This window comes from Hevea brasiliensis, unplaced genomic scaffold (assembly GCF_030052815.1).
Source record: "Hevea brasiliensis isolate MT/VB/25A 57/8 unplaced genomic scaffold, ASM3005281v1 Scaf198, whole genome shotgun sequence".
In the NCBI taxonomy this organism is placed as follows: domain Eukaryota; kingdom Viridiplantae; phylum Streptophyta; class Magnoliopsida; order Malpighiales; family Euphorbiaceae; genus Hevea; species Hevea brasiliensis.
In genome coordinates, this window is record NW_026614693.1 from 74,915 (window position 1) to 87,279 (window position 12,365).

At 37.1% G+C, this 12,365-nt stretch overlaps 1 protein-coding gene across 1 annotated transcript; it reads left to right on the top strand.

Moving 5' to 3' along the window:
* Positions 1-1,016: 1,016 nt before the first annotated feature.
* LOC131176625 (uncharacterized) lies at positions 1,017-1,826 on the top strand. Its single transcript, XM_058141688.1, has 2 exons — positions 1,017-1,095; positions 1,414-1,826. The coding sequence occupies exons 1-2, from the start codon at positions 1,017-1,019 to the stop codon at positions 1,824-1,826; spliced, it is 492 nt and encodes a 163-aa protein (XP_057997671.1).
* The last annotated feature ends 10,539 nt before the right edge of the window (positions 1,827-12,365 follow it).

Below are 12,365 nucleotides of genomic sequence, written 5' to 3' on the forward strand. Positions count from 1 at the left end.
CCCAGTTTGCGGTTTCACCAACAGAAGATCTGCACTACCACCTCCAGTGCTCTCTTGCCCTTTATGACACATTCAAGATGAATGGAGTCTCTTATTAAGCCATAAGACTCAGAGCTTTTCCATTTTCTCCTTGAGATAGAGCAAGGAAGTGGTTACTTTCTCAACTAGCTAGAACATTCACCACTTGAAAAGAACTCTCATAACCTTTTCTAGTAAGGTACTTCCCACTTGCAGACTGCAGAGTTGAGAGTTGAACTCAACACCTTTAGGCAAAGGGAAGGTGAATCACTCTATGATTCATGGGAGTGATATAAGGACCTATAAAGAGAATGCCCACACCGTGGCATAGAAGATTGGCTCTTGATTCAGAATTTTTATAATGGGCTACTACCCTCTACAAGGAGCACAGTAGATTTAGCAATAAAAGGTGACCTAATGGAGAAAATAGTGGATTCAAGGAGAGGGTCACATATCACAACTACAAGTGGTCAAATGAAAGGGGGAATACAAGAAAAACAGCAGGGATCCTATAAGTGGATGCCGTAAGTATGATAAATGCTCAATTTGACCAGCTCGCAAAGAAGCTTGATAAAATATAAGCCAATGCTATAGGGATGAATAGTCAACACGATAATAGCTGTGTAGGAGGATACATGGGTTCAGAGTATAACAGCTTCAGTGAACTCCCTACAGAACAGATAAACTATGTGAATAATGGAGGGAACTTCAACTAAAGACAGTCCCATAATCCATATTCAAATACATACAACCCTGAATGGAGGAACCACCTAAATTTCTCATGGTCAAATTCATAGAATCAGCCAATGAACAAACAAAAAGGATTTAGACCACCAGTACCCCCGGGATTTCAGAATAGGGGACAAAACCCTACACAGCCACCACCACCTCCTCAGAGCCAACAGCCTAAACCAAAGTCGATTATGCAATCCATAATGGAAAGCTTCCTAGCAGCCTAGCAACAATAGAATGAAATGATCAAACAGCTAGCTTCTAGAATGGACAAACTTGCCACTCACAATAAGATGCTTGAAAATCAAATTGCTCAGCAAGCAAGCTCTTCAAGCAAAGCTGCTGGTAAGCTGCCTAGTCAACCGAAGATAAACCCAAGAGAGCACTGTAAGGCAGTTACATTGAGGAGTGGAAGAATTTTAAAATAGTTAGAGAAAGAACCAACTGAGAGAACCTCTGATAAATCTGAAAACCAAATAGAGGAAAAAAAGGAAAAAGCTAAAGAGAATTAAGAAGAGGAAGCAAGGAAGAAAAAAAAGCTACCAGAACCATATCAACCTCCTTTACCCTTTCCTCAGAGGTTCCAGAAAGCCAAATTGGACAAGCAGTTTGGAAAGTTTCTAGAAGTTTTGCAGAAACTCTATATAAACATTTCTTTTATAGAAGCACTCTCTCAAATGCCATCTTATGCTAAGTTCCTCAAAGATATTTTATCAAAGAAAAGAAGGCTGGAGGACTATGAGACTGTTGCTCTTACAGAGGAATATAGTACCATATTACAAAATAAGTTGCCACCAAAACTTAAGGATCTAGGAAACTTCTCCATACCTTGTCTTATCGATAACATGAATATAGACAAAGCCCTCTGTGATCTAGGTGCAAGTGTGAGTCTGATGCCTTTGTCAATATGTAAGAAGCTTGATGTGGGGGAACTTAAGCCTACAACAATTTCATTACAACTGGCTAATCGATCTGTAAAATACCTTGTGGGCATTCTAGAAAATATCCCTATCAAGGTGGGAAAATTCTTTACCCCAGTTGATTTTATTGTATTGGAAATAGAGGAGGACGTCTAAATCCCTATAATCCTGGGAAGACCTTTTTTAGCAACTGCTGGAGTTGTCATAGACGTTAAGAACAGACAGTTAACTCTCAAGGTAGGAGATGAAGAAGTGGAGTTCAACCTGTTTAGCGGAATAAAACACAAACTTGAACCTGATGAATGCTTCAAGGTTGATATAATTGATAAGCAAGTTGAAGAGGAATTCATTAAAGCACACCCAGAAGATCTTGTAGGAGCATCCATTGAGCACAGCCACACAGTAGAGAAGGAGAACACGAAAATTGCAACTTGTGCACAATCCTTGATAGCTAATCCAACCCTATTATTGGCTCAAGTTTTCGATATAAATGAGTCAAAGGAGGAACAACCCAAAGGCATGCTTCAGGAAAACACTAAATAGGTAGAAGTGAAACCTCTTCCCTTTACACTAAGGTATGCATTCCTAGACTCAAATTATGAATATCCTGTTATTATTAATGCCATTCTATCTGAAATAGAAGAGGAAAAATTGCTAAGGGTACTTAGGACCCATAGCAAGAGCATAGGTTATAAAATAGAAGACCTGAAAGGGATTAATCCTTCCATTTGCATGCATAGAATACCTATAGAAGAAAATAGTAAACCCACTATTAAACATCAAAGAAGACTTAACCCAAACATGAAAGAAGTAGTAAAAAAGGAAATTCTAAACTATTAAATGCAAGTATTATATACCCGATCTTTGATAGCAAATGGGTTAATCTAGTGCATGTAGTGCCTAAGAAAAGTGGGACAACTGTCATTCAAAATGCAAACAATGAACTAATCCCTACTAAGGTAGTTACTGGTTGGCGCATGTGTATAGATTATAGAAAATTAAATAGTGCCACCAAAAAGGACCATTTCCCTCTTTCTTTCATAGACCAAATGTTAGAAAGATTAGTAAAACATTATTATTTCTGCTATCTAGATGGGTATTTGGGATTTTTCTAAATTTCTATTCACCCAGAAGACCAAGAAAAGACCACATTCACATGCCTTTATAGAACATTTGCATATAGAAAAATGCCCTTTGGTCTTTGTAACGCCCCCGCTACTTTCCAAAGATGCATGATGGTCATTTTTTTTTATTATATTGAAAATATTATGGAGGGTTTTATGGATGATTTTTCTGTCTATGGAACTACTTTTGATGATTGCCTAGCTAACTTATCCAAAGTATTGCAAAGATGTGAAGAATTAAATTCGGTCCTAAATTAGGAAAAATGCCACTTCATGGTAAGGGAAGGTATAGTTTTAGGACATTTGATATCGGAAAGAGGAATTGAAGTTGATAAGGCAAAAATTGAAATCATTGAAAAGATGCCACCACCAATATCAGCCAAAGGAGTATGAAGCTTTTTGGGACATGCAGGCTTCTACAGAAGATTCATTAAAGATTTTTCCAAAATAGCTAAGCCACTTACCAACTTGTTACGTCAAGATGTTCCTTTTGATTTTGATGCAAATTGTCTTGTCTTCTTCAATAGGATCAAAGAAGCCCTGATTTAAGCACCAATAATGCAACCACCATATTGGGAGCTACCGTTCGAGGTGATGTGTGATGCAAGTGACTATGTAGTTAGAGCAGTGCTCAGGCAAAGAAAAGATAAAAAGCTCCACGCCATTTGTTACACCAGCAAGATACTCGATGACGCACAAATCAATTATGCTACCACAGAAAAGGAATTCCTAGCAGTAGTGTTTGCAATTGACAAATTCAGATCCTACTTAATTGGGTCAAAAGTCATTGTATTCACAGATCATGCTGCCATCGGTACCTTTTGAACAAGAAGGATGCAAAACCAAGGCTGATTAGATGGATTTTACTCCTGCAAGAATTTAACCTTGAAATCAAGGACAAAAAAGGATCCGAAAATGTAGTAGCTGACCATCTCTCCAGGCTAAAACTGGAAGACATAGGGGACATCGAGGATTTGCCAATAGATGATTCATTTCTTGATAAGCAATTACTAGCATTCTCCCAGGCTCCATGGTATGCTAACTTTGTTAATTTTCTTGTATGTAGGGTATTGCCTCCAAACATGACTTATTAGCAAAAGAAGATATTTCTGCATGATGTGCTGTTCTACACATGGGAGGAACCTCTGCTGTACAAGACATGTAATGATGGGCTAATAAGAAGATGCATACTGAAAGAGGAAATAGAGAGCATTCTGCAACACTACCATTCATCATTATATGGAGGACACTTTGGCACCACAAAAATAGCAGCTAAGGTTTTGCAAGCAGGGTTTTACTGACCACATCTATTTAAGGATGTAAGGTCCTTTGTGCTAGCTTGTGATCAATGCCAAATAACGGGAAACATTTCAAGAAGGAATGAGATGCCCCTCCATAGTATACTTGAGATCGAACTATTTGATGTGTGGGGAATAGACTTCATAGGCCCATTCCCAACTTCCTTTGGAAACATGTATATCCTAGTTTGCATCGACTATGTGTCAAAATGGGCAGAAGCAGTAGCCACGCCAACAAACGAGGCAAGAGTGGTAACGAAATTTCTCAAAAAGAATATCTTTACAAGATTTAGCTCACCAAGAGTGATAATCAACGATGGAGGAAGTCACTTCTGTAATCGATAATTTGAAAATTTATTAAAGAAATATGGAGTAACTCACAAAGTGGCAACTCCTTACCATCCTCAAACCAGTGGCCAAGTAGAAATTTCAAATTGAGAGCTAAAACATATCCTTGAGAAAATAGTCAATTGCTCAAGGAAAGACTAGTCCATGAAACTAAATGATGCATTGTGGGCATACTGCACTGCATATAAAACTCCCATTGGAACAACAGCCTTCCGCTTGGTCTATGAGAAGGTCGGCCACCTACTCATTGAACTTGAATACAAAGCCTATTGGGCCATCTAAACCCTAAATTATGACCTAAAAGCTGCCAAAGAAAAAAGACTTCTACAGCTCAATGAGTTGGAAGAGATCAGACAGGACGCCTATGAGAACGCTAGGATCTTCAAGGACAAAACCAAAAGATAGCATGACAGGCACATCTCGAGGAAGGAAATCAAAGAAGGAGATCTTGTCCTATTGTTCAACTCCACATTAAAACTCTTTCTAGGGAAGTTAAAATCAAGATGGTCCGAAATTTAAGGTAACCCAAGTATTCCTGTATGCAGTAGTAGAAGTGTGGAGTGAAACCTCAGGCTCATTTAAAGTCAATAGGCAAAGACTGAAGCCTTACTTTCAGGGAAAACCCATAGAGAAGGGAGCCAATTACACCTTCGACAACCCTCCAGACAGACTATGAACAATAAAAGCAAAGTTCAGTTAAAGACTATAAACAAGTGCTTTTTGGCAGGCAACCCAAATTTTTCTGAATTTTCCTTCTTTCTCTTTCTTATTTTAATTTTTGTTCTGTATTTATTCATGTTTTATTTTGTAGGGACTCCAAGATATCAATTCTGGAAAAGTAAGGAACTGAAAACAAAAGAGAAGAGGAATCGTTAATTCAAAACCACACAAGAGGAAATTGAACAAAACCGGGGAAGTAATCATGCTGTTAATTCTTGCATTAATCTCATTTATGTAAATAGGAATGGTTTAAGTACTTGAAAAAAAAATAATAATAAAAATAAATGAAAAGGTAGAAAGTTACACGGGTCGTGTAATAATTTACACGTACCGTGTAACATTCTGGAGCCCAAAATAAGGCTACATAAGGCTATAGGAAGTTACACAAGTCCCCAATGTAATTTGCACAGGCCATGTAACATATTCAGTTAGACAACTTGAGAGATAGGAAGTTACATAGGTCCTCAAGCTAATTTACATGGACCATGTATCTTAGCAGAAGTAAAAATTTTTGGACAGAAAATTACACGGGCCTACATGTCGGGACTCGTGTAGTGATACACGTCCCGTGTATCATGTCATAGATTTGACTCCTGAGGCGCAAAACGTGCAAAACGAAGGGTCACAATAGCCCTTTAAATTCACCTCTCATCCTTAAACCGTTCCCCATGCCAAAACCCTTCCTCTCCACTTCTCCTAGTCTATAAAAATCTCTCTAATCTTCTTTCCCCTCACCAAACCCTAGATTTTCCTCTCCCAAAGTCACTAATGGCTCCTGCAAAGAGACCACCAAGAAGAATGGGCTCTCCCTCAAGACAAGGAAGCAGCTCCTCATCCTCACCCCCTCAACCATCACCACAACACCTGAGAACAAGGGCAGCACCACCTCTACCACCTCCACCGTAACCCCAATAGCCACCACAGCCGGAATTCTCCATCACTTGGGGATTCTGCTATGACACCCATAGAGATCTATGCACTCGGCTTTGCACCAGGAAAATAATCTCCACAAAGTATATGGATTTTGGGTTGCTGGAACAAATAGGGCTGTAAGATGAAATCAACAGACTCCTTGACAGCATTGGGTGTCCCCCAACTCTAATTTCCTGCGTACTGGGACACCACACTAGAGTTTCTGGGGAGCTTTAGGGCCACTTTATGGCCCACTGATAGGGAGGATAGGGGAAGGATTGAATTTTGGCTCCTTGGTATCGATTGAGTAATGAATATGGACGAGTTTAATACCATCTTCAGATTCGATAGTACCAGACACTAAGAGATCCCGTGGAATTGATGGTCTACAATAGCATTGACTTCTGGCGTTCTATAGCCCCGAACACAGAGCCTTACAACTCCAGCAAGTCAAAATCTATAAGTATCACCAGTCCTGCTTTGCGTTACATGCAATGGTTAGCTGCACACACTATCATGGGCTATGGTGATACTTAGGTGTAGTGAACGCCAACGAACTCTTCTTCCTTTGGTGTATGGTCACCGAGCAGCATTGCAGTACCAGATTCTTCTTTTGCAACCACTTTCACCGCCTATCTCACTAGCCTACAGGGCAAATCATGCTTGGTGGCCTTATCATAGCCACACACTCCACTTCGGATTCATTCCAGGTCATCACAAGCTGTGCTCTATTACCGGGACCTCAAAGATCGATCAAACCATCTGCGTATTCATGGGGATTTGCAAGAAGGTTAGCAACACTTGCTACCTGATTGACATCGAAGGGAATGTCATCCCTAGGAGAAATGAAGCACGAGAAGGCCCTGGTGAACCCTCACATGCCCAGGAGGAAGCCCAAGAGCCACTCCATCAAGAGTCTCCCGCTCTAGTACCTCTATATACACCACCACCTACAGATCCGGTTGTCCTTGCATACCTGCAGCGTATGGAGACAACGCTCAACAACAGAATGTAGGCACTCGAGGACAGCCTCTAGGAAGCCCATAACAAGCTGGACATGATATTGGAGAGACTCAATAAAGAAGGACCATTGTCACCATCAGAGACCTTTTAGAGTTAGGACTATAGGATAGGTTCTTTATTGTATAATTTCATATACCTTAGTCTTAAACTGCACTCTTAAGTCTATTTTACTTGCTTTTTAAACTGCACTCTTAAGTCTATTTTACTTGCTTTTTGTTCAAACTTTCAAATTCTTAATACATAATATGCTTTCTCATAATTTTTGTGTTGTCTTATAATTTTGCATATTGTGTTGAGATTGAGGACAATGTCTGATTTGAGTTTGGGGGTACAAGGTCATTCTATGCATTGCATATCATTACATTACTTAAAGTTATCTATATAATACTTGTGTATCAAAATTTTAGAAAAATTTTGCAAATTTTGAACCTTGAGTTTCTGAAACTTAGAACTATAATTAAAAATTCTAGTTAGCTGATAATTGGACTCTACAGGATAGAGGAATGAACGTATCTGGATAGGCAAAAAGGACTTTAATTTGTTGTCTATGAAAAACCTAATCACCTTAATGGAGCTAGACTAATTAAACCTCTTCATAGCTATTAATTTGTCACATTATACTTGTAAAGTTAGAAGAAAATTTTAAAATACAAACAAAAAAAAAAATCTATAGCTGCTCGAGCAGTCCTCTCATCTATAGGATGGGTCCACTGAACCCAGTGTTGTTAATGAGACTGCCATATATTATGAAGCCATTAGGGGAGAGAAGAAGTTGCAGGTTTATGGAGTTGGATCACAAGCATCAATTTTTTACCCACAATCTTCTGGTGCATCTTCTTATACTATATCCAACATGCCACCAAATGTAGTAGTTGAGGATGAATTATGCCAGTTGCGTGAGACAGTTGAGGTCTTACAGCAGAGGGACCGGAGTGTGAGCACATGTTGCAAGAGAGAGTGTAACACCCTTATGTTTGGTAATGCGTTCTACTGTTCCGGTGACCAGTGTTGTCCGGACAGCTAGGATGCCTAGAACTATACTTCGATATGAGTGAGCAGACATTAAATAATGAAATACAAGAAAAGAAAATACAAGAAAAACAAAGAAAAAATAATAGTAAAGAAATGCAACCAAGTTAAGCGAGCCGAGAACCCTAGCAATGGGTGACCGCACGGGGAAGTCACGGCGTGGACCATTGACTAGCCCTGGACTGCGGGGAACCCTGGGAAATATTTTTAGGACTCAAATAAATATTTATTGAAGTATAAATATCATTAGAAATATCAAAGAAAAATTAAATAATTAGTACAAAGAAAAGTGAGAAATCGAAAAACGGACAAAATCCGGTGTTACCAAAAAATCGGGAATGCAACCCGAACAAGGGCATTGTGGTCATTTGACACCCTGAGTTGTCTTTTGACCTAAATGTCCATTAAAAATACATGATATTACACTTGGAAAATATAATGAAAAATTAAATTAGGGGTACCTAATATAAATAGCAAAAATGGGGTTCAAATTGGGTAATTAACACTTTTCACTTATTAAATCATTAAAAATGGGTGAGTGGAGCACTTTGGGGATTAAATTAACATCACTTGGGCAGATTACTTCCACTAAACTTCATCTTCAACCTTGAGACTCACCATGCCGAATTGAACTCTCTCAAAATCTCCATTGCCGCATTTGGTTCAAGCTTCATCATCCTCTTCATTTCACCTCCAAACACCTAGGTTGCTTCATTAAAGTTTATCCCCACATCACAAGGAAGAATTTGATACCAAAATCAAGAAGTTTAGTGAAGATTTGAGAAGTCTCATCCATAGGTAAGTTCGAGTTTTTGATTGTTGCTTTGTTAAAGTTTGTAAGGGTGTTATGGGTGTTTGATTTATGAAGAAAATTTTGAGGTTTGATGTTGAATGGGAATGTGTACTTTTGGCAGCCATGGAAACACCTTGAAGATAGTTTACTCTTGCTTGTAAATGGTGGATTAAAAGGTTGATTAAATATTTATGTGTATGGGAAATCATTTGGGTGATTATACTTAGTATATGTAAATGTGAAATGAAATTTAAAGCTTGGAAATTAATGGAATGTAAATGTACCATTGTGGCAGTTTGTTAACTCTTGAAGAATGCTGGAATTCATGCTTGGTTTATGGAATAATGATGTTAATTTGTGATAGGGGTTATGGCAGTTTGAGTGCATGTATGATGGTGTGAAGTTGGGCATGTAAATGGGCATGAATTGGTGATTGAATTGTTGTAAATTGAGTTGGACAAATTCTGCACTTGTTGGTGCACATTGAATGTAATTGTAAGCTGCCAAAATGACCTATAATGTGTTGTGAATTATGCTTAGGTTATGGTACAAACCAGAATTGGTTTGAATGTTGAGTTTGGTAAGTGTTAAAAGTGATCCTTGATATGTATGCAAGAATTGCAAAAAGGCAGTTTGAGTTTTAGGCCCATAACCTTAAGTGTGTGACTCCAATTGGTATGAAACCAATTTGAGGTGAAACTAGGCACAAAATGTGCCAACTTTCATGAAGGAAGCTTGCCAAAATTCTGCTTGCAAGATAGCTTGAAAAATGACCAAATCCGGATTAAGTGCAAATGAGGCCTGAAAATTTACTATTTGGGCAGCAGTTAGTGTTTAGGCCATAACTCACTCAAAACAGGTCCAATTGACCTGAAATTTTAACCATGAATAGTTAAGACCCATACCTACAAGTCTTATGAAGACACCAAAGCCCAGAAATGATCATAAGCAAGTCAAAAAGCTTGCACAAGTTCGGGTCCAAAAACTGGCCGAACCTAAAATGACCTAAAGTGACCTAAAATGACCAATTTTGGTGCAATTTGATCAGCAATAGTAAAATGACCATAACTTGGTCTACATAACTCGGAATGACCTGAAATTTTGCCCCAGGTGCAATAAGACATAGATCTACAAGTTTGTAGTTTTGACCAAAACCCGAAAACTGAGGAAACTAGGTCATCCAGCTAGGTCAAACTAGTATCCCAGAATCCAGCAAATTGCAAGAAAATGCAGTATACACGGAAATGAACTTGGTAACATGTACCAACCCTAAAAGACTATCGAATGTGACATATTAGTAACGTTAAAACCTAATTTACCTAAAACGCATCGAGGGTCGATATATTAAGTTGATTAAGCAAATAATAGCATTCAGTGAATTATTTATCAAACATTATCATTAGAAACAGTTTAATTAAGTACTGAAACACTTCAAATTGTGTTTCTCAGTTAGCAAAGGCTCAAGGAAAGGGAAGGAAACACTGAGTCAAGACCAAGAGACAGTTATCAGAGGTTTGTGCACAATTAGTTTTTAACTGATTTTGTTTGAATATTTCATATGATTAAATGACATGCTTTTCTTATGTATTATGTTTAATAAGCATTGGATTTAATTCAATGATTATTGAAATTGTTATAGTATGTATGAATTTAGCTTGACTAGGTTATTACCCGTCTCTCTCATTTGTTGAGAAAACAATGGAGTTAGTTGTGTTTTGATTACCATGGTACGTGCACAGGCTTAGATTTTCCTCTGATTTGAGGTTAGATCTAAGTTTATTTTATCGTTATGGCCCTTGCGGAAGATTCATTATTGTGATGGTACTGTGCACGATAATTCGACCTCCCCGACCATAGGGAGTTAGAATCTGATTCGACCTCCCCGACCATAGGGAGTTAGAATCACATCGAATATGGCCCTTTCGGATTAGTCTTGCATAGTTAGTGAGATAAAGATTGATTTTTGAGATACAACATGGTTTTTGAGATACATAATGATTTTTGAGATACATAATGATTTTTGAGATACAGAATGACTTTTGAATGGTAAAGAATTGTGATTTCAATTATGGTTTATGTATAATTGATTTTGTTGGAATTACTTATTGGCAATGAATGATTTGAGTTTTGGAATTTGATGAGTATTCAGATTTCCAAATTATTTACTGTAAATTTTGTCAATGTATATTGTACTATATTTTAAATTATAGTTGTGCACCACTGAGTTCACCACTCAGCGATAGCTTTGTATGCTGTCGCAGGTAAAAAGAGCATAGAGCAGTGAATAAGTTTCTTTAAAAACATATTCAGATCAGCTCTAGGTATATCATAGGTATACCCATGTACATAGGTTTTGATGTATGCATGTAATAATATGTATGTAAATTATTTGAGCAGTTGTATAAAAACTCTTGTAAAATATTTTGGTATGTAATTAAATGTAAATTATTGTAAATATAAAGTTGAGATTTCATTTACTTGAATAGTTTTGTATTATAAATTTTGAGTCTTGTAATCAATGAAATGTTTCTTTATGGTGAGAGTAGTTTGAAAATGAACTGATTGTTTATTGAGAATTAAATTGTGAATTGAAATAAAGTTATTGAAGTTGTATTTGAGAAAACATATTGGGAGCATTTTCTTTTGCAGGATTGAAGAACTGTTTTCTCAAAATACAGCCGGCACTTTGCCGAAATTTTGAAAAAAAAATTTTATAACCAGATTTTAATCGATGATTTAAATTTCACGAAAATTGTTTTAAAATCCCTTGTAGTATATCTAATGGATTATCGGTAGGCGAAATACGGTAATTCATTAGGTGTACTACGGGATCATGTTGCATCTTATAGGGGAGTAGGGTGTGACAGAGAGAGTAGTAGTGTGAGTTCCATATGCAAGACCAATGAGGCAAATGCAAGAGATGATGATGAAGAAGCAATCTCAATTCTCATAGCCCTCAGAGCTCTCACAGCCTACATAGCAGGATCCACATTCTAGAGCTAATGATGCTAGCGATTTTCATGATGATTATCTTGATCATTTATAGCTTACATTTTATTTTTCCCATATTATCTCACACTATGACATTTTCCAATCAATATGCATTGTATTTATGGATTTAATTAACATTTATTTAATTTTATGTGATTTGTTTTATTATACAAAAAATGGAGAGTTATTATTAATTTTATATATAAATGCAATTATAGGGGGTTAATATTTGATAGGTTTTCATATGTAATTTTTTTGTATTATTTTTACAATTACGAACGAATTAGAAACGAAAATCCATTTCTATATTGAAATGGATAATTGGCTATTTCAAACAAATTTTGCACAAATAGAAATGGAAATCCGTTTCAATTTAGAAAATGATACTATTTCATTTTAAAATTTATGGTATTTGTATTTTGAATTGAAATATAGTTTGATTTCAATATACAAAAAA

Bases quoted from the DNA above. Each gene is read 5' to 3' on its own strand.
- LOC131176625 (XM_058141688.1), top strand. From the start codon at position 1,017: ATGGACAAACTTGCCACTCACAATAAGATGCTTGAAAATCAAATTGCT. The intron at 1,096-1,413 runs GTAAGCTGCCTA...TTTCTTTTATAG, and splicing joins CTCTTCAAGCAAAGCTGCTG to AAGCACTCTCTCAAATGCCA.